Genomic DNA, 27,798 nt, shown 5'->3' on the forward strand with positions numbered 1-27,798 from the left:
AAGTATTGAAATAAAAAAAATATTATTTAGACAATCTACTGTCTGGTATTTTAAACAGCTTTATAAAACAATCAGAAGTCCTTTATTTCACTGTAATTGAGATGATTTGTTAAAAGTATTCTAGACCAGGTTAGTAAATCCTAACCACAATCTAGTGCTTTCAAATAAATTCATTCTATGTCCTTCCTTCACTAGCATCCCAACTCCAGTAGTGTCAGCAACACAAACCGAGGAGTTTCATAGAAATATTTTTTTTTTTAATTAAAATATTTCTTTTTCTATACTCACCTGATTTCATATGCATGCTCACCTTCCTCCCTACTTATCTGTATTGTCAAGAGGATGGAGGTAAGTTTGACTTTGAAACTGAATATTTCTTCATTTACAAAGTACATAATGCTTATTGAGGGTAAAAAAATGGGAAAATTTCAAAATTCATTGCATTAATGTTGATTTAACTGAACTGGAGAAAAAGCAATATGAACACCAGGTGAGTCTAGAAATAAGACATTTCATTATCAAAATTATATATATTTTTTTTTTCATTAAAATTTACTGTTTACATTTTCAGAGATAGGTAAGAAGTTTAATAGAAAAAAAAATAATAAAATAATTTCGTAGATAATTTATAATTTATTTAAATTCTATACACAAATTTTTTTTTTTTTTTTATTGGTAGTGCCTCCTGCAAACAATATACAGAATTCATAAAGCACGGTTGAATAATCTGCCTAAGAGTTATCATGTTTTCATACATGACAATTATATTTACACTGCGACATCTTTCTTCACTTTCGTCAAAATGAACTGATCCCCCATATCAGCGTTGAAGCCAACTTCATACTTCTCACCAGGTGCCTGAAAAAAAAGTTGATTTAATCCCTAGCCAAAAGTATATTTCAAATTTATGATCAGTAATTTGTTAAAAATAAATAAGTCCTTATAAAATATTTTAAATTTCTGGAAGGATAAGTGGACGATGCTTTCCAATTTCACTCATTTATATAGGAGACATCATAACTTCAATGGTTATTAATGCTAATTGGAGTATGATCAGGAAAACATTTATCAAGAAACATTTAATACACTATTTTCTTTAAAAATTGAAATATGGGGTTCTGATATGAACTTTATTTCACAAGGATTGTTGGAGGCAGTGTTGTGTATGATGCTGGTGAGATTATGCTTCCCATCAGCACCACAAGCTTCAAAAAGAAACCTTTCTACGAGATCACAAGACTGTGTGCATTCAATAAGTAAATAGGACCAAGATTTCAAAACAGAATGTCGGATATTCACCAGACATAGTGAACACCAGTGTTAATGAGTCTACTGATTCTTAGTCAACAGAGGGCAGTTTTCTATCCTCTAGGTACATTTTCATATTTCCAAGAATGTATAGCAATTGTGATCTATTATATTCTGATCCACAGAATTCCAAAATTGTTGCCAGATATCACCAAGGTATCTTCTGACATTAGGCAAAATATTATTACGCTAATACAGAGATATGTTATTACGCTAATACAGAGATCTCCTTGGAAGTAATATGCCTAAAGCCTTCAGCTTTTGCAAGTCTCTCCGCCTCTTCATTTTCCGGCATACCCACATAAGCCCTCAGTGCAACAGCTGAAATTTGTAAAACTAAAGGGTTAGTTGGATTAAAATCATTCTATGTTTACAAGATGTTTTACATCACTAAAAACAAAGTTTACAAGATGTTTTACATCACTAAAAACAAATTTTAATAATTTTTTAGATCAATTCTCACCTGATGTTCATGCTGCTGCTTCTCCAGAATTTTACTTAACTGACGCTTACCTATAAAATTTATGAAAATTTCCCACTTTCCTTTCACAAGATACATTCCTCTTCAACATAATGAGACAATCTAGGGATTAATGGCGAGTAGTACACTAAGAGTTTCCCATTTTTCATTTTTGAAGTTGAAAGTATTACCTACTCAATTTGTTTTCAACAAACACAAAACATCCAATGAAAAACCATTGCACAAAACAGGAACACAATTAAAAAAAGTTAGAAGGGAGATAGGTGGGCATATATATGAATATCAGGCAAGTATAGAAACAAAAATATTATGTCTAATATTCTGTTAATTTCCAAGAACCTCCCCTGATGTTATTAATGCTGACTCCCACAATCTGATGGAGGTGGGATGCCAATGAATGAGAGATAAGTCAACAAAGTCTGAAATGTATAACCTAATTAGAATTCGATACTTAATAGGTGTCAAATTTAATGGAAATCATCTTAAAAACATTTTGCTGTCCTGCAATAGGGGTGTAAGAATACTACCGCTGTATGTCCTGTGTGTCATGGAAAGCGACTAAAAGAACAGCTGCTGCCTTGTAGTCTTGCTTTTAAGCAAAAGGTTAGGCCCACTGCCAATAACTGTGGTTGATGAAGGGCATGCAATCCTAAAACCCTATGCCAAATTATGAACCCTGCCTGATGCTATTATAAATGTGGATGCGGCTAGGCCGCCCCCTCTAAGTGAGGCATGTCAGGATCCCCCTACTGGTGTGGTATGGACAAGGAGTACTGCACAGTTCACGACTATGGCCAACGAAGTTAGTGAGAGAATGGAAAATCAGAGCGGGGACTTGAAATGTTGGTTCACTAACGGGAAGATTGAGAAAGATGGTAGATGTGATGGAGAGAAGGAAGATATGTCTTGTGTCGGCAGGAAACTAAATGTAAAGGAAATGGAACTAGAGAGATAGGAAATGGGTATAAACTCTATTACAGCAGGTCAAGAGAGGGGAGAAATGGACTTGGGGTTATAATAGGTAATAGCTGGAAAGAAAACATTGTAGAAGAGAATAAATGACAGGCTTTTAAAGATCCCAATGATAATAGGGGGATGATAATAAATATAATTTCAGCATGTGCCCCCCAGGTGGGTCGTCAAGAACAAGAAAGAATTATTTAGACAAAGAGTTTGAGGCTGCTATTAGATCAGTGAAAGAGGAGAAGCTAATCATGGGAGCTATATGAATAGCAGAGTGGGGAAGAGATGGGATAGATATGAGGAGGAACATGGAGGGCGGTGGTTTAGAAATAGAAATGAGGATGGATACTATGTATTAGAGATGGCTCAGAGTTTTGAATTGGCATGTATGAACACCTGGTTTCAGAAGTTGGATAAACATCTAATAACCAATGAAAGTGGAGAAGTGGAAAGCCAAGTAGATTACTTATTGGTTAGAGAAGCAAACAAGAAAAATGGGATGAACTGTAAAGTGATTTTGGGGGAAGATTGCATTAAGAAACAGACTGATAGTGAGGGATTTTAAAATGAGGTAGAAAACCCAAGAAGAGAGACTGTGAGTGACGACTGGACAGATTGAACAGGGTAACAGGGTGGAAAATATTTGGTTAAGTATGAAAGAAATGTGTAGGGGAAATGTAGAAATTAGTGGGAAGAACCAGAGGATACGGTGTCAAAAGGAGGAAAGTGGTGGTGGAACAGAGGTGCAAGAATCAGTTAAAAGAAAATCAAAGGCATTCAAGGACTAGAAGGCACAAGGAGCAGAAGAACGGTACAGAGAAGAGAAAAAAAAATTCTAGGAGGAAAGTAGATAAACTATTGGAAGAGCAGTTAAATGAAAGGCTAGAAAAAACAGGAGATAATATCTATAAGATTTCAAACTTGATGAAAAGTCAATAACAGGATTTGGGGCAACTGGTAGTCATTAGGGATAGAGATGGAAATATATTTGCATGGGGATGATGACATTCAGATGAGATGAAGAGAATATTATGGGCAACTACAGTATTGAATACTGGTAGTAGGTTGGCCAGGGCACCAGCCACCCATTGAGATACTACAGCTAGAGAGTTAAGGGGTCCTTTTGACTGGCCAGACAGTACTACATTGGATCCCTCTCTCTGGTTATGGTTCATTTTCCCTTTGCCTACACACACACACACACACCGAATAGTCTGGCCTATTCTTCACATATTCTCTTCTGTCCTCATACACCTGACAACAATGAGATTATCAAACAATTCTTCGTCACCCAAGGGGTTACTGCACTGTTATTGTTCATTGGCCACTTTCCTCTTGATAAGGGTAGAATAGACTCTTTAGCTGTGGTAAGCAGCTCTTCTAGGAGAAGGGCACTCCAAAATCAAACCATTGTTCTCTAGTCTTAGGTAGTGCCATAGCCTCTGTACCACGGTCTTCCACTGCCTTGAGTTAGAAATCTCTTGCTTGAGGGTACACTCTGGCACACTATTCTATCTTATTTCTCTTCCTATTGTTTTGTTAAAGTTTTCATAGTTTGTATAGTACATATTTATTTTAATGTTGTTACTCTTCTTAAAATATTTTACTTTTCCACGTTTCCTTTCCTCACTGGACTATTTTCCCTGTTGAAGCCCTATGGCATCCTGCTTTTCTAACTAGGGTTGTAGCTTAGCAAGTAATAATAATAATAATAATAATAATAACAATAATGAGAAAGGGAGCTGGGAGAAGCACAAAGGGTGGAGGGGCCAGTGATGGAGATGCAGAGTACAAAAGTGAAGCATGCCCAGAGTAGAATGAAGAATGGTAAGCACCAGGACCATCATAGTTTCAAATAGAAATGGTCAACATAATAGTTACAGAGGGGGAAGAATAGATGCTGGATTTAATGAGAGCAATAAGGGAAGAGGAAATAATGCCTTAAGATTGGGATGAGAGTTTAATGGTATCTATATTTAAGCAGAAAGGCGACATCATGGAATGTAGTAACTATAGGGGAATTAAATTAACAGAGCATGGTTTAAAAGTGTTAGAGAGTACTATATGAGAGAGAGTGTATAAATTGGGAAACAGCAGTATGAATTCACGAGAGGGAGAGGGACTGTGGATGCCATCTTTATGGTAATGCAGTTAAAGGAAGAGAGACTAGAGGGAAAGCAGAAGCTCTTCTGTGCTTTTGTAGATTTAGAGAAGGCTTATGACAATACCAAGAGGAGTGATATTTTGGTGCTTGAGGAAGAGGAAAGTTCTAGAAAAGTTGGTTAGAATGGTAGAGATGATTTATGAAAGAACACGGACAAAAGTAATAACAGCTGTTGGAGAAACAGAAACCTTAGAAATTAGTGTTGGATTACATCAGTGGTCAGCATTAAGCCCATTTTTATGTGTTGGTCAGTGAAAGGATCAGAAATGAAGAGTTGTGGGAGTTGCTTTATGCAGATGATTTGGTAATTATTGCTGAAAACGAAGAAGAATTACAGAGAAGGGTGGTAGAGTGGCAAAAGACTTTGGAAAGGAGTGGCTTAAGGGTGAATGTGGATAAGACTGAACCCATGGTTAGTATTAAGGATGGTAGGGACAGGATAGTCATACATGAAAGTAGAGTAGCAGTTACAAAATAGGTAGAACAATTTACTGTAGATACTTGTATGTTGATGGAGTGGTGAGAGAGGTGAATGCTCGAGTGCTTGGACGAGGATTTAAACTGGTAGACGAGAATGATCATGAATGGGAGGTTAATCAGTTGTTTGCGGATGATACTGTACTGGTTGCAAGGCGCGGTAGAGAAGCTTGGCCGATTCGTGATAGAATTTGGAAGGGTATGTGAGAGTAGGAAGTTGAGAGTTAATGTGGGTAAGACTAAGGTTATGAGATGTACGAGAAGGGAAGGTCGTGCAAGGTTGAATGTCATGTTGAATGGAGAGTTACTTGAGGAGGTGGATCAGTTTAAGTACTTGGGGTCTGTTGTTGCAGCAAATGGTGGAGTGGAAGCAGATGTATGTAAGAGTGAATGAAGGATGCAAAGTGTTGGGGGCAGTGAAGGGAGTTGTAAAGAATAGAGCGTTGGGCACGAATATAGTGAGAGTTCTGTATGAGAAAGTGATTGTACCAACTGTGATGTATGGATCGGAGCTGTGGGGAATGAAAGTGACGGAGAGACAGAAATTGAATGTTTTTGAGATGAAGTGTCTAAGGAGTATGGCTGGTGTATCTCAAGTACATAGGGTTAGGAACAAAGTAGTGAGGGTGAGAACCAGTGTAAGAAATGAGTTAGCAGCTAGAATGGATGTGAAAGTGTTGAGGTGGTTTGGCCATGTTGAGAGAATGGAAAATGGCTGTCTCCTAAAGAAGGTGATGAATGTAAGAGTTGATGGGGGAAGTACAAGAGGAAGGCCAAGGTTTGGGTGGATGGATGGAGTGAAGAAAGCTCTGGGTGCTAGGAGGATAGATGTGAGAGAGGCAAGAGAGCGTGCTAGAAATAGGAATGAATGGCGAAAGATTGTGACACAGTTCCGGTAGACCCTGCTGTTTCCTCCGATCACCTTGGATGACCGCGGAGGTAGCAGCAGTAGGGGATTCAGCGTTATGAAGCTTCATCTGTGGTGGATAACAGGGGAGGGTGGGCTGTGGCACCCTAGCAGTACCAGCCGAACTTGGTTGAGTCCCTTGTCTTGCTGGGAGGAATGTAGAGAGGAAAGGTCCCCTTTTTTCATATGTTTGATGTTGGCTAACCCCCAAAATTGGGGGAAGTGCCTTGGTATATATATGTACTAGAGATCTAATATAAATCATTGAGGGAGGATGTGAGGCTGAAGTTGTGAATAGGATAAAATCAGCATGGGAAAAGTGGAGGGAGGTAGCAGGAGTGGTATGTGATAAGAAAATGCCAATCAAGGTAAAAGTCAATATCTACAGTACAGTAATAAGACCAGTGTTTATGTAAGGATCAGAAACTTGGGGTTCAAGAGAAAAAGGGAAGCAAAGCTTGGTAGAACAGAGATGAGAATGCTATGGTGGATTTTGGGAATATCACTCTTTGAAAGATTGGAAAATTATGAAATAAGAATAGCAGGGGTAGTAAAGATTACTGAGATGATAACATTGTCATGACTGAGATGGTGTGGGCATGTGTTAAGGATGGATGGTGGAGAGAGAGTGAAGAGGATTTGGGAGGAACGTGTGAGGAGGAGAAGATCAAGAGGGAGGCAGAGAATTAGATGGTGAGATAAGGCGAAAGATGGTATGGAGAAAAGAGGTTTGGTGGAAGAGGATGCCTTTGATTGAAGGCATTGAAGGTGTATCAGACAACTGATCCATTAATATAGGGATAATGGTGGGAAGAAGAAAATCTCAAAACCAGGTAGCTAATATAGCTTCACATTGTTTTCTAATGATATTTGAAATATATAAGAAATCCTAACTTAATTTTGTTGAAAATTTTACAAGGCCAAAGAAGCAGCAACTATAGGATCTAAGGGCCAATAATTTAGATGAGAAAGCCAATATCTCTCAAGATAATGTCAATCTTACATCAAACTGGCACGTTATCAATCCGTCTCTAAAATTCTTTCCAACAAAAACTTTCTGCAAATATTAAAAGGTAAAGGTTTACTCCTCATGTCTAGAACTGTAATCTTGACCCCAAACCATCAAATATAAGTAACACTGCCCTTTGGACAGAGGATGAATTGAAATTCTAAACTTTGTCAATTAGGGGCACCCCCTCCAATGTCCATAGTTCGTTCAAAATATACAGAACATATTTCAATGAAGAAGGGCCACTTTTCTCAGATGTATTATTACAACCATTTCTAACAAGTGGAAGTGAAAAACGAAATCGTAAATGACTCTCAAGTCTTAATAGAATTTAGTTCTGAATTAAGGCAAAAATACAATCTACTTATAAACTTCAAAAGCCAACCTTACAAGATAGTATATTTGTTATTAAATCTAAAGGGAAAGTTTTCCAAAGATTCAAATTTGAGCCTACTACAAATGTAAAATCACATCCAATTAGACCAGTCTTTTTAATTAAGACTTGCATCTTACTAAGCTCTTCTAGGTGGTGAAAATATAAGAACATTTTCCCAATTGATTCATAAACTAAATTCATTTAATGTTTTAGCCGGGATAGCCTAAAAACAACATTTTTTTTCATAATTGTATTTAAACTGTTGAATGTTGGGGTTGTAGAAAATTGCCAGCACCATTTGTCATCACTCTTGATTACATTAATTAGACAAGTGCCAATTATATTCAAATAAGAGTTATGAAATGAGAAGGAAAATTAGCTTTATGACATCTACAATTACAGTTAGGAGAGCATTGCCTTATTGGACTTTATCTAGCCATTTTATGATGGTTTAACAATTACACTAAAGAGTAACTGCAGTTAGTTTATTGGCGTAAATGTTAGATGAATCCCGAACCTAGTATCTCTCTTAATTATTGCTGGGTACTTCTAATATAAGCGATGTTGGGTTAAAGGTGGGATTCATCTGGTTATTCAGCTGTATTACAGTTCTTTATAACCTAAATAACCACATAGTTGATAGTTAATTTAAGTGATAACCTATTCATTAGATAATATTCTCACATATATGAAAATAATGAATACTAAATATTGTGGAGAGGTTGTTCCTGCCCTCCTCCATTTGGGTATATGGCCATGATAAATGAGGGCTGACCAGGCAGCCATCCCTTGTTATAATGTAAGTGTTGTTCTTCCATATTCCTCTGATATGGGTACTAGAGGGAGAGAAGGGAGGTATGATGGGATTATATATGTTTAATTAAATCTCTTCTTATTTTAAGACTTAAATAGGCTCATTTATGGTTTTGTTCTTATGACCTTGATGAACTATAACATTATGGGCTAGGATGCAATGTAGCCTGCCTTACTGATGTTGAGTATCTTAAATACAAGGGAACTGGGAATGTCAGCCTATCTCTTTGTTAGTATAGGTGGTCACGATAGGAGGGGATGGGAGATATAACACCCCTTTCGAAGTTTTATAATCACAGGTTTTATCTAAAACGCTTCTATTACAGATGAATAAATGAATAAAAATGGATGTGATAACCTGAAGTGGTGTCACAAGTATTGACAGGTGTATTGAGAATCTTTAGCTGATTGGGGCAGGTCTTGGGACCCTGAAAAATTATCATTTTGTTTAGAGTAGATACCTTCTGCTTGAAATACAGATCCTCAGGGGAAAGACCTAGGGGCCAAGGACATGTTCCTCGTTTCATTGTGGATAAAAGGATTTGCTAAGATCACAGGTCTGCTGAGTATTTACCCAGTAAGGATCTCGTAAATTTGCTAAGATCCCATACCTGCTGAGTATTTACCCAGTAAGGCTCTCATAGACCTTACTAGTCTTAATCTTCCATTTTTAGCAGTTAAGGGTTTCAGAAACGAGGTCAAGATGGACCAAGCCCCTTTCCATGTATTAGACTTTGAATCTAAAAATGACCCAGATTCCTAGAGGAGGATTCAGTCTTCTCAAAAAGTAACCTTCAGAGGATATCTCAATGACCACTTTGCTGCCTAGGTTGCATCAAAGCCAGTTTCACTAAGCAAGTTAAGGTCTGCCTGGATTTGGTACGCTTGCGTCTCCAGTGGACACCTCGCTTATAGCTTCAATAGTAGTGGCATCAATACGCTCCCTCTATGGTCAGCCTACGTAAGGTGCGACCCATTTAAATTTGCTGTCTGCTTCATTCTGCTCTTGTCTAGGGATATGGTTGTGGCTGGGCATTTGGGTTACCAGCTTCCAAGGAAGGAAGCAGTGGGGGCTCTTCCTTCCAATCCCTTTAATTTGGTTGTGGCTGGGCATTCTGGTCACAATCTTCATAGGGAGGATGGCTCCAAGGTAGATTCTTCCTTACTGTCATACGGATTCAACTGTGGCTGGGCCTTCATGTTCCCAGCTTTCAAGGAGTCCAGCGGGACTGATTGATTTGTTGCTTTCTGGCATCCTGACATCAAGGGTCACTGACACCTATGTTTGTTTGTTATATAAATAAAGAAAAAATATTAAATTCAAAACCCTTAAAACAAAGATGTCCTTAAAAAAAGTTGATTAGCTTTCATAAGACCTGCTTCTGAAATAATTCTTAAAAAAAAACTGCTAGCTTAGTACAACACATCCTGCCCAAGAATCTTGGCAAGGATGCACCTGCCATCCTCACCTCAAGCCTCAAGCAGATACCGTATATACTAGTGTAGCAGTCGATCTCAGGTATTGTATGACCCCAAAATTTTCCCCCATAAAATATTTTATCATACAGTATATCTCAAGTATCATACTAGTTCCTTTTTTGAGAAATCAAATTACGATAAACTAACCTCCTTTACTCCATTTCTTTATCCCAGATAAAAAAAAAATAATAAAAGTATCTTTAGCAACGTTAAAATAAATGCGTTAACTTATACAGCTACAATAACAATGGAATGAGAAATTACAATTCCTTCAAAAATTGTCTTTTTCCCAACATACCACGAACTACTCTCTTTACGATATCTGGGAGCTTCAGCTCTTCTACAACCATAAAATCCCCCCCCCCCCCCAATAGGCCAACCATCTTCGCAGTATGACCACCTCTGTTGACCCACAATGCACCAAGAAGGACCTCTCTGAGTCACACGTACCCAGGACAGTGTAAGGGGCGCCATTCCAGTCTAAAATAAAACTACGGATTTCAACTCCTATTGATAGGGACTTCCATGGGGAAGGCAGGGTGGGCAGTAACCCGAGAGTAGCTCGTAGTATGTTATGAAAAATAAAATTTTCACTGAAATTGTCATTTGCTCCACCACGAAACTTACTACAAACTCTTCTCTATAGGAGACTCAAACTTAGGAGGAGGGGGAATGGACCCAGTAAGAGGTGCAACTAGAGGTCGAGGAGAGGGGGCGGGCCTATCGAGAAAATCACTCACCCAATAATACCAAAAAACCACAGATAAGACAATGGAACACTCACCCGGACGTCTTCTTGATCCAACGGCAACCACACGATAAACAACGGGATGGAGGGTAGGGATTTGAGACACACTATTACTCCCTATTCAGCACAAAGTAGGTAATGTACAGACACTGTTAGATCCTCTGTTGTGCGACCACGGCCGGGGCAAGAATGAGCCATTCCAAAGACCTGAGGGAACAGTTTTATAGGTAGTTTTCCGTAAAGATCGATTGCTACTTCCACACACCCGCTCTTAACACCTGACCAACAGCCATGGTTTTCTCGAATGCCAGCTAGGTGTCGATGCCCCTGATGTGTGGCTTGACAGAACCGGGCGAGGGCTCACCTTTCGCTCCATATCGTCTCCCTCAGCCAGAAGGAGATAGTATTTTTGGAGACCGCCTTCTTCCCTCTCCCCGTAGTCACGAACAAGTTCTCAATGGCCAAGAGGAGGTTGGCGGTTCTAGAGAGGTACTTCCTCATCGCTCGGACCGGGAAAAGAAACAAGTCCTCCGGATCGCTCGTTCTGGTTATGGCGGGGACTGAGAACTCCTCAAACCAAGGGTCTGCCACTGCTAGGTTTTACGTTTTAGCTACGAAGGAGGGGACAAACGTGAACACCATATCTTTCCGCCCGATAAAGTAAGAGAAGTCTGCCGATAGACCGTGGAGTTCCCCTACTCTCTTGGAAGAGGCCAAGGCTAGTAGGAACACCGTCTTCAATGTGAGCTCCCTGTCTGTGATCTGCCTCAGAGGCTTAAACGGCAGCTTTTTTAATGCGTTGAGCACCTTGATGATGTCCCATTCGGAGGCCCGGAGAGCTTGGGGTGGGCATGACTGCTCGAAACTTCTTCTAAGCATGGATTTGCTTGGAGGGCTCCAGGTTCAGTCCTTTGAGGTATGACATGTCCCAAGGGAGCTCGGAAACACTTCACAGCTGGAACTAACATACCCCGGTCAAGCCAAAGGTGGATCAGGAATTCGGCTATGATGGGAATTGAGGCGTCAACCGGCTAGATGTTTCTCCTGGCACACCACTTCCTGATGGTAGCCCACTTTGCCTGGTATATGGGTCTTAGAGGACTCCCTAAGGTTACCCGTCATCTGTATTGCCATCCTTTTGGAGTAGCACTCCCTCCTTAGGGGGAGGGTTCTACTACTAACACAATCAGGTCTGGGAAACCATTCTTTCTCAAACCTCCACAAGGCTATCAATGTCTGACGGAGCAGGCTGAAAGGGGGAAAAGCGTACATGTCTAGCCCGTCCCACGGGTACTGGAACAAGTCCTCCATTGCCGCCCCCGGATCCGGCACTGGGGAACAGTAGACCAGCAGCATTGTATTCAACTTGGTCACAAACAGGTTTAGGCAGGGGGATCCCTACTTTTCTATCATGGCTTTTGCCACCTCTGGATGCAGAGAACATTCGGTCCCCAGCACTTGGACCCTCCTGCCGAGTTTGTCTGCAATTACGTTCCTCTTCCCTGGAATGTACCTGGGCGTCAGGGAGATGGCGTTGTCCTCGGCCCATGACAGTATCTCCTCTGTCAGGTCGTAGAGTCGACGGAATCGGAGGCCACCTTGCTTCTTGCTGGATGCAACAATGGCATTGTTCCACATCAGGGCCACTCTTCTTTCCGCTAACGAACTCCCACCCTCGAGAAGGGCCCTCTGAACCGCTAGCAGCTCAACCTTGTTCATGTGGAGAGCCTTCTCCTTCGGAGCCCAATTGGTCAGGCAGATGTGGCCCCCATCCCTCCTTGGATGCGTCCGTGAACAGCAGAATCTCCGGGGGAGGATCCAGGATGGAGATCCACCGCTAAAGTGTTCCTAGATCTAATCACCACTGGAGAGCCTCCCTGTTCACTGGGATGGGGGGGGGGAGTGGCCTTCGCTGAGTTGTCCATCGCCAACAAGTCCCGCAACTTCTTCAGGTCCCAGTGGACTGGATGGAGCTTCCGTCTTCCCTTCGGAACGAGCTCTTCAGGTGTCCAACTAGCCTCTGCCACTCCTTCAGAGACGCTGGGTCCCCTTTGATGAATGGCTTTTCCACTTCTTCCAACCTCACATTTCTTTCCCTTGCTGGGAAGGCCCTGGCTTGTACAGAGCATATCTCCATCCCCAGGTACATCATCCTTATTGTCCGGAAAAGTTGGGATTTCCTCCAATTGAACATCACCCCCAGTTATGCGCAGAAGGCCAGTCATCTAGGTACCACAAGAGTCTCATCCCCTTTTTGTGGGCCCACTGGGAGACCAGGGTAGAGACTCTGGTGAAATCTTGCGGTGCGGTAGAGTCCAAAGCAGAGGGTGCGAAACTGGAAGATCTTCTCTACTTACTTGAACTGAAGGAACTTCCAGCTGGAGGGGTGAAGTGGGACCTGGCAGTACATGTCCTTGAAGTCAAAGGGCAGCAAAAAGTCCCCCTCTCTGATAGCAGACAGGACTGTTCTCGGGGTTTCCATGTTAAAGGGGGTCTTGGCAATGAAGCAGTTGAGTGCCGAAAGGTCAATGACTGGCCGCCAATGCCCAGTAGCCTTCTCTACCAGGAATAGGCAGCTGAAGATCCCCGACTCGGGCTCTACTGGCTGGATGACTCCCTTTGCAAGAATGTCCTGGATCTCCCCCTCTATGGCTCACCTTCGCACTTCCTCCTTGGGATGGGGGGACAACGCTTCTCGGCCCAGAATCTGGGGAGGTGGAGCCTCCCTGTGGGGAATTCGGTATCCGTCCCGCAGAACATGGACTGTCCAAGGGTCTGCTCCTTGATTATCATTATCATTACTATCATTACTCGCTAAGCTACAACTCTAGTTGGAAAAGCAAGAGGCTATAAGCCCCAGGGCTCCAACAGTAAAAAATAGCCCAGTGAGGAAAGGAAATAAGGAAATAGACAATATAAGAAGTAATGAACAATTGAAATAAAATATTTTAAAAACATTAACATTTAAACAGATATTTCATATATAAGCTATAAAAAGATTTCTGGGCTCAATCTGTGCCGCCCAGTGAAATGCTCCTTTAGCATCATTTCTAAGGTATATAACTGCTAAATATTACCAGAGAAAAAATTGCAAAGGAATGCCAGGTATGAACCCAGCTCGCTCACCTAAAAGGTGTCGGTATATTATAACTGGGGCGTGAAAATCACTAGCAGAGGTCTCGAACCAATTGGATATCTCCTAGGTCTCGAACCAATTGGATATCTCCTCGTCAAATATCCCCGAAACCAAGAGTCCACTACTGACCGTCGCTACCAACACGTCCACCCACGCCAATGACGTCACTCCTCATTTAGCATCTAACTCGCTTTGTTGCTGTGATCTTTTCGCTTGTGCTTTTGGGTTTTTAGCGCCTTTTTCTGTTCATGATGTCGGACTCTCAAGCTTCCTCATCAAAATTAAGTACCAGATTTATGTTTTCTGAGCTTTAGGAGGTAGCATTACCTTTAATTTTACTGTTATTCATGTTTATTTGTTTAGCTATTGTTTGCGGCCCCGCGACGTGGTGGCCATTTTGGTTCTTGCTACCTCTTAGCTCGTTCTTAACGATTTACAATTGGTCTCCCATACTAATTGTTATTCGTTTTGAACTTATTGCGCTATTACCAATGCTTTGGCGATTATTATTACTGTTATTGTTATCGCTATGGCGGCCTCCTTCTCGGCTAGTACCGTGAAGATGCCTTATGCTGGTATTTTAGGATTAGCTTACTCTTTTCTCGCGATAATACGGAATCGCTGTTATTTTAAAGAGTTTAGTCCTGTTTTCTCAAGGGGGACTCTCGATCGGCAGGTTTTTAACGTACTTTAGTTTACCGTTCGGCATCGTACCCGATTGGTGTCATGTTGGCCCCCCTGTCCAGCTCGGTACTTACCTGTGCTGGAGGGCTCGCCCTTGGCCGCCCTTGCGTTTATTTTGTTTTTCCCTGCCTTTTTCTTGCGTCCCTCTCTTTCAACGTTATTATAGCTTTATCAGCTTATTTTGCAGGCCTTAACCTAGTTATATTTCATTTTATTCCGTTATGTGACCATTCGTTCTGTTGGTATCTCGCGATTCCAGTCGGACAGGTTGGTACTCCTGTCCTCACTCGGTTTCACGTGATCGCCTCGTGCTCCACCTGCTGCTTCTCTCTGGCTCCTCCCACTACCTGCCCATGAGTATGCCACCCCATACTCCCCATCCCCTCTGGGGATACCTGCCGTCTCTACGAGATTTGGGAGCCAGCTGTTCGGGTTCTTGGCCGAGTCCTCTCGTCCTTAAGCCCGACCACCCCCCCTCCCCCTTCCATCCCTCCCCGGGATACCGCCTGACTCCTTGCCTTACCAGAGCCGAGAACAGCCGTTACCTATAGTTGATTTGCTCACTTCCTTACCTCGCCGCAGCCAGATTCCCCGCCCTCCTCGATTGGCCATCGGGAGATCGGGGAGTTTTGGTTGTTTCTTATTTTGTTTTGAGCTTTCTCCGCCTGTACCCCTATGCCGGGGTAATATTGCACGAGTTTTATTGAGTGTTTATTGAGTGTTTTATTAGACAATTGTTATTAAGGTTCTTGCGGTTGGCGGGGAGTCATCGACCCCCTCACCCCCCTCCCTACCACGGTAGGTCGAGGTGTCCTACTACCTTCCTCAGTTGTCTCCCCGGAGCCAACGGGAAGCATGTTGTGTTAACCTTACATCTTTACTTTTACACACTCCGATGCCTAAGGGATGATATCTCCCTTACCTTTATTTATCTAGAATGATCTCGATAACACGGAATCGCTTTAACGTTATAAGTTAATTTATTATGCTTGTTCCCCCCGGTCCTACCGGGGGAACCCGGTCCTACTGGGGGAACCCGGTCCTACCGGGGGAACCTCTTTATAGTATCCTATTGAAAAAGGTTTCTTTATTGTTTTAATCTTAAGATCCGGCACACCCGGATCCCCTTAGGATACTAGTTTACTTGTGATACTTATGTATCCTTAATATTACAGGTTGTCCGCTGTCTGATGACAGCCTGTGCTGCCGTTCTGCAACAAGCATGCGGCCATGATGTGTGTAGATCCCATGCCCACTGTGCGGTCCACGTCGGTGATTTGATTGTTTGGCACCCCGACAACTGTGTGGTCTGCTACGAACTTGTCTTTACACTCACTTCGGACTCGGTAAGTTTTCCTACTGTTATTAAACATTTTAATTTTAACTCGGGTTTAATCTCTGAATTTGCCTTGTTATCCTGATGTATTCTAATTGAATTCACTCCTTTCTCTTCGTTAGACAACGCATATGTTTGGTCTATTCACCCCTTCTCGGAGTTCTCCACCTCCCCTTTATTAGTAACGGTACATTCTCTTTCAGACTTCACAGTCTTCTAAGACTTCGGCCTTGGGGACTCTTAAGGTCTGGGTCAGCGGGTTCGCCCGCAATGACAAGGCTAGGCACCCCTAAGTCCTCTCCGAAGAAATGTGTACCCTTATCTACCCTAACGCTAAACATTCAGCTGCGGTTCCCAAGGAGGTGGCGGACCCTATCATTGCTAGGATCAATGAACAACTCCTCTCCGAGGACCACGGTGCTCCGGGAGAATTGATTACTAGCGACGTCGCGGCTATGAATCTGGACATCGAGCCTATGGCTTTGGACGAGCCAGACCCAGGTAGGGAGGTAAGTGAGGCAGGTGGGTCTCGGTCTAAGATTCCTGTCCTTAGCCCGGCTTTCTCTGCTTCTTCTGCTTCTTCTTTTCAGGGGTTTTCAGGAGGACATCTGGCTGATGTCAGCAATCCTTCTGTGTTGCCTAAGGTTAAACCTTCCCGTAAACCTCTAACGAAGACCCACAGGTCTTCCAAATCGACAAAACCTTCCAAATCCTCTAGGACTTCATCTTCTAGAGTTTCATCTTCCAAAGTCCCCGTGGACTCAGTCGCACATGCTCCTCCCGCCCCGGAGTCGAGAGTGATACCCAGCTCGCAGCCTACGCAGCCGACGGTGAGCGCCCCGGCGCCTTCCTTCGACGCTACAGCTTTCTCCAACGCCTTGGAACGAATTGGTTCCCTGGTTAACACCCTCGTCACGAAGGTGCAAAACCACGAGTCTCTCGTTGAGAGTCTCAAGCGCTCCGGCCTGCCCCAACAACAGCAGTACGCTATCCCGGATGCTTCGAAACTCCCGGAATTTGTCAAGAACAATCCGTGGAAGTTGGCCATTCATGCTCCCTTTAAAGATGGGATGTTGACTATCGAGGGTTTTGGCACCCGGCCGGTGAAGACTGAGTTCTACCCGCCGGGTCTGCAGTTTCCTTTCCCTGGTTTCGCCTGCCTCACCGAGGAGGCGCTTGTCCGGCTAGACAAAGTTCCTAAGGAGACCGTGATCTACCCTAAGGAACAGGCTCAATCCACTTGGGTTCGGACCCTGAATGAGCTAGAGTGTGTCAATACGATGCTCACTCCCTTTAAGAGTTCATATACAATGTTTGAGGCAGATGAGCAAACCCCTACTCCGTGTGTCACTAAAATTATGGACCTTGCTCAGCAAGCCGTAAATGAAGACAAGCCATTACCGCAGTTGCGGGAGACGGACTTGATTGCTGGTCTAACGCCCCGGCAACATTTACCGTAGGTAAGCTAAGCCCTGATTGTGCCTCCACTCAGTTTAGTGAGAGGCTTCCCAGGCTCCCGGATTCCTTGATTCGCCTCGAGTTTGAGGCACGTATGCGCCTGAGTCGTTCTATCAACTCGGCGACGATGGCGGAATTGACTTCTTTCCTGTATGAAGAAGAACCCCTCTTCAAAGTATTGACGAAGTCGTTACTCCACACTTTGCTGTCGGATGCTTACGACAGCCAGACGCCGCTGCCGCAAGCAGGTCTTAGCTGAAGCCACCATCAGACATGAGCCTAACAAGCTCATTAAAGCCCCAGTTTGGAGTACGGACTTATTTCCCGAAGATCTGGTTAATAGCGTCCTCAGTGAAGCGGCTAGGGTCAACCAGAGCCTTAAGGTTCGATGGGGTTTAGTCTCTAAGCGTAAGTTCGAACCTGCTACTAACCAATCTCGCGGCAGGAAGAGACTAAGGCCATTCCCCTCCTTTCAAATCCGGCAGCCCCAGCAGGTGGTTCAAATGGTCCCGCTAGCTCAAGGGAATCTCTCTTACACTTCGAAGGGCCAACTCCAACAACAGTATGTGTTGGTTCCTCAAGCCCAGATAGCCTCCACTACCTATGCTTCCCCGGTCTTCAACCCCACCTTTGAGACTCAGGGTGCCTCTCAAGGTTACCAGCGTACCAGAAGCTCTGGCGCGAGAGGTACCTTTCGTAACAGAGGTAGTGGAAGAATCGCCCCCTGAGGCCGAGGAGGTAAATCCTCCACGAATTATTGAAAGATCTCAGGTAGGGGGAAGACACTACATCTTCCGAAAGAATTGGACTTTCAGCAATTGGCCATTCAGTATAATTTCCAAAGGTCTGGGGTGGAGTTGGATAGAAGGGCCCCCTCCACCAACCAGTTTTTACCAACATCCAAAAGAATGCAATCAGAAAGGCACGTCACTTGAAATTTCAAGGTCGCTCGTTTAGCGTGCCAAAGAAAGACTCAGACAAAAGAAGAGTAATCCTAGACCTGTCCGATCTGAACTCTTACATTCAATGCGACAAGTTTCACATGCTAACCGTCTCTCAGGTGCGGACCTTACTTCCCCGTGGGGCCGTCACCACCTCTATCGATCTTACAGATTTTACGCAATAAACCTATTTTCATTTACGGGGATTTTAATGATGATCTGTTAAAAAAGGAGAACAAACTGGATAAGCTAATTAAAAACTTAAGATTTGACCAGATTGTAGATAAGCCCACACGAATCACTTCTACCTCAGCATCCCTTATCGATCTAGTCATTACAAATGCTAAATATATGATAACAAAATCAGAGGTAACCCCTAGCTCAATAGCAGATCACGAGAATATTTTAACTTTGCTGAACGTTCGTAAACCGAAAAAGCAAACTATTTTTAAAACTTTTAGGTGCTTGAAAAATTACTCTCCAGAAACTCTTTGCTCTCTAATTATGAATAATGTTCACATATTGAATGGAATTTTAAGTACCGATAACGTAAGTAAGCAAGTAGAAATTTTAACCAATGTTTTCACATCCTGTGTAGATATGTGCGCACCTGTGGTTACTAGAGAAGTAACTCGTCCCCCTGCCCCTTGGATTTCTGATACCATAAAAGAGACGATAATGGTAAGAGATAACGTAAAGAAAAAGCTAAAAAATCAAAGAGAAAATACTCAGCTTAGAGAAACTCATAAGGAACTGAAGAAAAAGGTAAACTCGATGTTAACTGATAGTAGAAAGCAGTACTATAAACAAGAATTCAAAAATGTTAAAGGTGACATGGCTGCTACGTGGAAGATTACTAATAATATGCTTTTCAATAGAATGAACAGCGATACGAATAAGCTGAATTGTGATACCAAAGATGATTTGCAACGTAAAGCTGAAGAGTTTAACGAATTCTTTGCAGAAGTGGGGAGAAAGACCTTTGAAAAAACACAGGAAGAACTGCATAACCGCATGCCTTTGGAAACAGACCCTATTATCCCTCACAGTAGAGTCGATAGTTTTAAACCAAGGCCATTGGACTGTAACACAGTAATCTTAGTCATTAAAGATTTGAAAGAAACTAACGCCTTTGGATCTGAAGGTATTTGTTTACGTTTCATTAGAGATGGTTTATATGTTATTGCTTTTTACCTAACGATAATTATCAATACATCAATTATTACTTATTCATATCCAGACATATGGAAAATTCCCCATGTCATTCCGCTCTTCAAAAGCGGGGATGCCGACGATATCTCTAATTACCGTCCCATTTCCTTGCTACCTGTTCTATCGAAAGTACTTGAAAAAGTTATTGCAAATCAGTTAACTGAATTTTTAGAGGAAAATAAACTAATCTCTTTAAGCCAACATGGATTCCGACCAAAATTGTCTACTGAAACAGCCCTGTTAAAATTATCTGACAAGATTTATGAAAATATAGACAACAAAAAAGTTTCCTTACTTTTATTACTAGATTTATCTAAGGCTTTTGATAGCGTAAATCATGCCATATTATTAGAGAAATGTACGTGGATGAATATTGATCAGAGCTGGTTTAAGAGCTACCTTGAGAATAGGTTTCAGTCTGTCAGGCTAAGTGGTGCTGTATCATCGAAGAAAAATATTCAATTTGGAGTACCTCAGGGATCAATTCTCGGCCCTATACTTTTTATGGTATATGTTAATGATCTCGTGAGATCAATACCTGGCTGTTTTATAATTCAATATGCTGATGACACGCAAATACTAATAGAAGGTGACATTAAGGATATAGCCGACATGATTTGTAAGGCAGAAGACATTCTAAACAGGGCTAAAGATTACTTTTTGAGAAATGGCTTACTTTTAAATGAGAAAAAGACACAGTTTATCATCATTGGATCCAGGCAATATGTTTCAGATATTGGAGATGAGGTACAGATAAATTTCAATGGAAATATAATTAAGCCAATGACGACTGTGAAAAATTTAGGTGTTCATTTCGATCGGTACATGAACTTTGACTATCACATAGACGAAATGTATAAAAAGGTAATGGGTACTCTTATATACTTGAATAGAGTAAAAGATAATTTTGAGTCAAGTACTCGCAAGATAGTCGTCCAGTCACTAGCTTTAAGTTTTATAAAATATTGCTTAAAAGTTTGGGGATGTACTAACAAATCACAGCTACAAAGAGTACAAAAGCTGCAGAACTTTGCAGCAAGAGTGGCTGTTGGCAACGTTAGAAAGTTTGAACATGTAACTCCACATTTAAAGGAATTGGAATGGTTGAAAATAAGAGACCAGTATACTCTTGACATGTGCACTATGGTATATAAAGCTTTAAATGATAAAATTCCAGATTGGTTATACAGTTTCCCACCTGTATCTTTATTCAGTAATGCCACTACACGCCAAAGGGATGATTTGTATGTTGCAAGACATAAAACTAGTATTGGCTCAAGGCAAATCAGAGTCCGAGGTCCAGTGTTGTATAATAAACAGCCCCGTGAAATAAAAGAAGCAGGCTCTGTGTCTATTTTTAAGTAAAAACTAAGGAATTTATTTTTAACAGAGTCTTAATTGTTCTTTTAATCATTAGTACTTTGTTCTTAGATTTTAATCTGGCTTATTTTTATGTCTTTTACTACTGATACTACATTGTAGTTTTTAAAACTAAGTATCCTAATTCAAAATGGGTTCTGAGTCTGTACATATTTGTTGGGACTTATTTATTGTAATCGTATGACTATCTGATTTTTACTACATATCCTATTTTTTTAGAACTGTCTTAGTTTATTTTATTGCCTGTACGTATTTTTATATACTTATTTATTGATAATTTATGACTATTTGGATTTCTATTTAAAGCTCATTTTACCTATGACTGTCTACTTTTATACATAGTTTCAAATAGTTTCCTAAGGTATTTTTATAGTTGCTATTTTTAATGATTTTGATATTCTTAACCTATACCAAGTTTTATGTATGACTTAAATTCAAATGTTTTATACTGATATGGCTACTTATGTAGAATACCCAATGTACAATTGGAAATAAAGGATTATTATTATTACTATCACGTTCCGATAGCAAGGCACTTTTGTCCTTACCTCGGCTTCAAACTAGGCAAACAAGCATACACCTTCAAAGTAATGCCGTTCGGACTCAATATAGCACCCAGAATATTCACCAAACTGGCAGAGACGGTAATCCAAGAATTGAGAACCCAAGGAATTCAGGTAGTAGCTTACCTAGACAACTGGCTCGTTTGGTCGAACAGCGTCGAGAACTGCCTGACGGCAACGAACAAGGTCATATCATTCCTTCAACACTTGGGGTTCCAGATCAATTTCGGGAAATCTCGCCTAGTCCCGAAGTCGAAATTCCAATGGCTAGGATTACAATGGGACCTAAATTCCCACACCTTATGCCTCCCATCGGCCAAAAGACAAGAAATAGCAAAGAACACGAAACGCTTCCTCAAGGACAAATTGACGTCCAGGAGAAACCAAGAGAGGATTGTGGATGCCCTCCAGTTTGCCTCAGTAACAGACATATTACTGAAGGCCAGGTTGAAGGATATAAACCGGATTTGGCGTTCCAGGGCGAACAAGAGGTATCGAGACAAAAGAGCTCGTCTCCCTCCAATCCTAAAGAAAAGGCTCCGACCATGGACATTTGTCAAGAATCTGGCAAAATCCGTCCCTTTGCAATATCCACCTCCAAAGCTGGTCATTCACACAGACGCCTCCATAACAGGCTGGGGGGGATACTCCCAGTTCAAGAAAACCCATGGCCTTTGGTCGCCAATGTTCCGCCAACTTCACATAAACGTCTTAGAAGCCATGGCAGTGTTCCTAACTCTGAATCGCTTGGCCCCAGCCTGAAACCAACACATCAGATTGGTTCTAGACAGCGAAGTCATAGTTCGCTGCATAAACAGGGGAGGCTCCAAATCGGGGCACATAAACCATGTGATGATAGCCATTTTCTCCATGGCGACATCGAACAAGTGGCATCTGTCAGCAGTCCATCTGGCGGGAGTACGGAATGTGGTGGCGGACGCTCTGACCAGGACAACCCCGCTAGAGTCGGAATGGTCCCTGGACCTCAAGTCATTCAAGTGGATCTTATCCCAGGTTCCGGGCCTCCAGGTGGACCTGTTTGCGACAGAGTCCAACCACAAACTAGATTGCTACGTAGCCCCCAACCTGGACCCCCTAGCCTACGCCACAGATGCAATGTCACTGGATTGGAACACTTGGGAGAGGATTTATCTATTTTCACCAATCAACCTGTTGATGAAAGTGTTGGACAAGCTCAGAACTTTCAAAGGGCAAGTGGCTCTAGTAGCCCCCAACTGGCCCAAGAGCAACTGGTTCCCCCTTCTGGTGAAACTGGGTCTCCACCCTCGACAAATCCCCAATCCAATACTAACCCAGACAGTACAAACTTGCACTGTGTTCACTTCCTCAAACACTCGGAGTGCCCTAACTTTATGGACTTCATGAAATTTGCGGCCCAACGAGGTGCAGATATTGATCCTCAAAATACTTTGTTTTTGGAATCGGATAAAAGAGAATCCACCCTTCGACAATATGACTCGGCTGTTAAGAAACTCGCCAAGTTTTTAAGGGACTCAAAGGTTGAGATGATGACTATGAACCTAACAGTGACCTTTTTTAGAACTCTATTTGAATCTGGCCTAGCAGCTAGCACTATTACTACTATTAAATCGGCCTTGAAAAAGATTTTTCAGATTGGTTTCAATATTGACCTTACGGATTCATATCTCTTCCACCCCAAAAGCTTGTGCCAGATTGAAATCATCAACTCATCCTAGCGCAGTTTCCTGGTTTCTAAATGACGTTCTTAGGTTGGCTTCTGACACTCTTAATGAATCATGAGCTTATATTCCATTATTACGGAAAACCTTTTTCCTAATGAGCCTAGCCTCGGGCGCCAGAATTTCGGAACTTTCAGCCTTGTCTAGAGATCCAGGTCATATTGAATTTCTCTCGTCAGGAGAGGTTCTTCTCTCCCCTAACAAAACATTCTTAGCAAAGAATGAGGACCCCCAGAATAGATGGTCTCCCTAGAAGATTGTTCCCCTTCCGCAGGATCCATCCTTATGTCCAGTTATGACTTTGAAAGACTACTTAAATAGAACTTCCACTAAGTCCTCTGGGCCCTTGTTTATTAGAGAGAACGGAGGAACCATCACCCTTAAAGGAATCAGACAACAGATTCTGTACTTCATTAAACAGGCTAACCCAGAATCATTCCCACATGTCCATGATATTCGAGCTGTAGCTACTTCTATTAATTATTTCCATTATATGAAATTTGATGACCTCACGAAATATACAGGCTGGAAGTCCCCAACAGTTTTCAAACGCCACTATTTAAAACCTTTGGAAGCCCTAAAATTTGCAACAGTGGCACCAGAGAATGTGGTTCCTCCTGAACATCATGTCTTAATCACAGGGTCTTGCTTTATCCTTTTTCCTCCCCCTACCTGCCTCACTTATTGTCCCTACAGTAGTTTGGTTTATTTTTATGGATTGCACCCTTCAGTTGCATCCTTATGTACAGTCCTTAATATTTTAAACATTTTTGTCCATGCCTCGCTATATATTTATTCGAGATTGTTAATAATTCTTTACCCTTACAGTAATCTCATTGTTTTGAACTTTGTCCTGGTGTCCCCTTAGCTGGGACCTCATTTTGGTGACTTGTGTTTTCCTCCTTTATAATCAAGGATTATACATTGTTTTGCATTCTATGTTTTTATACTTACCTTGCCTTAATATAGTTACGTAAGGAGAATTTTCATTTATCTCGAATACCTTGTAATTTACATTTACCTTGTATTAAATCATGTTTTTGTTATGTTAGACTTTAATTTTTCTTTCCTACTTAGATTTTGGTTCCAAGTTTGGGACCATTTCTCTGGTACTATTTCACTGGGCGGCACAGGTCGAGCCCAGAAAAGGGATTTTGACGAAGGAAAAATCTATTTCTGGGCGAGAGACCTGTGCCGCCCAGTGAACCCACCCTCTGCTCTCCCTCCCTGATGGACCCAAACTTGGGTGCTATGAGGAGTAACGTCATTGGCGCGGGTGGACGTGTTGGTAGCGACGGTCAATAGTGGACTTTGAACTCTCGGTTTCGGGGATATTTGACGAGGAGATATCTAATTGGTTCGAGACCTCTGCTAGTGATTTTCACGCCCCAGTTATAATATACCGACACCTTTTAGGTGAGCGAGCTGGGTTCATACCTGGCATTCCTATGCAATTTTTTCTCTGGTAATATTTAGCAGTTATATACCTTAGAAATGATGCTAAAGGAGCATTTCACTGGGCGGCACAGGTCTCTCGCCCAGAAATAGATTTTTCCTTTGTCAAAATCCCTTTTATGTCACCCTGTTCAACATAAAAACATTTGCTGCAAGTTTGAACTTTTGAAGTTCTACTGATTCAACTATCCGATTAGCAAGATCATTCCACAACTTGGTCACAGCGGGAATAAAACTTCTAGAGTACTGTGTGGTATTGAGCCTTATGTTGGAGAAGGCCATACTATTAGAATTAACTGCCTACCTAGTACTACAAACAGGATAGAACTGTCCGCGAAGATCAAAATATAAAGGATGGTCAGAATTATAAAAAAATCTTATGCAACATGCATAATGAACTAATTGAACGACGGTGCTAGAGATTATTATCTAGATCAGGAATAAGAAATTTAATGGAATGTAAGTTCCTGTCCAACAAATTAAGATGAGATTCAGCAGCTAAAGACCAGACAGGAGAACAATACTCAAAACAAAGAAGAATGAAAGAATTAACACACTTCTGAATAGATTCATCACCGAAAATATTAAACGACCTTCTCAATACACCAAATTTTTGTGCAATTGAGAAGACACAGACCTAATGTGTTTTTCAAAAGTAAATTTGCTGTCGAGAATCACACCTAAAATTTTAAGAGTCATACAGAGTTAAAGAAACATTATCAATGCTGAGATCCAGATGTTGAGGAGCCACTGTCTTTGACCTAACTACAATCATACTTTGAGTTTTGTTAGGATTCAACTTCAAACCCCATAATTTGCACCATGCACTAATTTTAGCTAGATCTCTTTTAAGGGATTCAGCAACCCCAGATCTACATTCAGGATATAGAATTGATGCAGAAAGAGTAGTACCATATGCATATGCAACAAGCTTATTTTCTAGGCCAAACCACATGTCATGTGTATATAGTATGAAAAGTAATGGGCCAGGAACACTACGCTGAGAAACACCAGATATCACATTCCTATACTAACTATGGTGCCCATCAACTACAACTCTTTGTAATCTATTACTTAAAAATTCAATAATGATGCTAAGAAACAACCCGCCAATCCCAACTGAGTTTGAGAACAAGGGTCTTATGATTAACACGGTCAAAGGCAGCACTAAAATCAAGGAAAATCATACGAACTTCCTGACCACAATCAAAGGATTTCTGTACAGCATTGGAGATTGTAAGAAGGCTATCACATGCTCCAAGGCCTTTACGAAAACCACATTGCAAACTAGGGAACAGATAGTTACCTTCAGCAAACCTATTAAGACATTTTACCAAAAGACGTTCAAAAACTTTAGATAATGTGAGTTATGGAAACTGGGCAGTAATCAGTTGGAGTTGAGCTGCCAGAGTCACATTTACATGGTGGAGTAACATTACCAATTATCCAACAAGTGCTAAGACCTCCTCTTTTTGGTAAATTGTGTAAAATAACAACTTTGGAGCTAAGAAATCTGCAGTCTTTATGAAAATTAAAGGAAAAATACCATTTGGGTCTACACCTGCATAAGCATCAAGGTCCATCAAGAGAGCTTTAATTTTACAAGATCGGGAAACTAAACTAGTTAGTTTAGCCTCAGGAAAACAGGAATGAGGAAGTTAGTTTTTCATTACTCTGCTTACTGTCAAAAACATCAGCCAGAATGGTTGCCTTTTCGTTTGGACAGTGAATGACAGAGCCCTCTAGTTTAAGTAAAGGAGGAACTGTTGCATCTACACCAGAGTGCAGATTTAAGGGTAGTCCACCGCCTATGTTCCTGGGTTGCACCAGAAAGGGTTTCTTTTATGGTTAATTTGTTATTCCTTTTCAGTTGAAGCATAAACACACTGAGCAAAAGCTCTAAGCTGATTATAATTCCAGGTCAAATCTGATCTGTTACCCTTCCAAAGATGATAGGCCTCCTGCTTCTCCAATTATGCATGTCTACAATCATCATTGAACCATGGTTTGTCCTTAACTCTGTACCTTAGCACACGAGAAGGGATACACCTATCAATTATATTGACTAAATTTTCACTCAAAGGAACAACAGGATCAACCCTACTATACAATTGTGACCAGGGGCAGGCTGCTCAGTCTTCATTACTAATAAGATCAAGGCATGATCACATGTCCCAACTGGAGAACCAACCTTACTTATCATAACGCCAGGGGAGTCAGTGTATACGAGGTCCAAGCAGTCACCAGACCTGTGAGTAGCTTCACTTATGGTTTGCTCACAGCCTGATTAAGAGGCAAAGTCTAAAGCTCTTAAGCCATAGGGATCGGTAGGAGAAACAGAATTCAACCACTCCCTACGGTGAACACTGAAATTACCAACAAAAACAAGAGGCCTTTCTATCATCTTCTTGTATCTCAGCCATACTGGTATGAGGACAATCAAAGATAGAATCATCCATGTCTGGATTCCAGTAGATTGAACACAAATAGAAGTTGCTATGCCTGCCACATACTTTTATTAGCTGAATCTCATGACATCTACATTCCTAGCAGGACTTATGAGAAGCAGGGTACTCAGTCCTAATATACACCCCCTTTTCCCTGGCCCTAGGGATGGCATTGCATTTCAACATTATTGTCTTCTTAAAACCACTTATAAAGAGCTCAGATGAGTGCCTTATATTAGAACTCAAAGTTTACGAACACAAAAGAACATTATACTGTCTGGACGCAACTGTAGGGGTTTGAATATTTGCATGAAACCCACGAATATTGAAATACAGTAAACATTGGCGAAATCTAGGACGTACTGGTCTCGGATTTCGCTCAATGTCTCTGGACAGCATAAAAATTAATGGTAATAAAAAAAGATACAATCATACTTAAAAACTAAATTAATTAGAATAAAAAAAACTATGTACAGAAATATAGATACAGTCAGACCTCGTTAATCACGGTTTCTTACTTCGCGGTTTTGGTTTTCCTTGGTGGGGTGGGGAATGGTTATTGTTTACCAAACATTAGGAATTTTATTTCTAATGGTTGGCAACAGCTGCACGTCACTATCCTAGCTTTCTCTGTACAGTGTGTATTCATTTACTGTGCTAAAAAAATTACAGCAATATTTGAAATAAACCAAATTTGGATTAAACTGGAGTTTCACTGAACCGCAACTAATAATACATGT

The 27,798-nt window shown here is 41.5% G+C and overlaps 1 protein-coding gene across 1 annotated transcript in view; it reads right to left on the reverse strand.

Moving 5' to 3' along the window:
* Positions 1-610: 610 nt before the first annotated feature.
* Positions 611-27,798, reverse strand: part of ND-42 (NADH dehydrogenase (ubiquinone) subunit ND-42) — a 240,166-nt gene continuing 212,978 nt past the window's right edge. The window contains exon 6 of the mRNA XM_068394630.1: positions 611-858. Coding sequence (XP_068250731.1) covers positions 769-858 — 90 coding nt within the window. The 3' untranslated portion in view covers positions 611-768. The remainder of the gene's footprint in view (positions 859-27,798) is intronic.

This window comes from Palaemon carinicauda, chromosome 20 (genome assembly GCF_036898095.1).
Source record: "Palaemon carinicauda isolate YSFRI2023 chromosome 20, ASM3689809v2, whole genome shotgun sequence".
Lineage (NCBI taxonomy): Eukaryota > Metazoa > Arthropoda > Malacostraca > Decapoda > Palaemonidae > Palaemon > Palaemon carinicauda.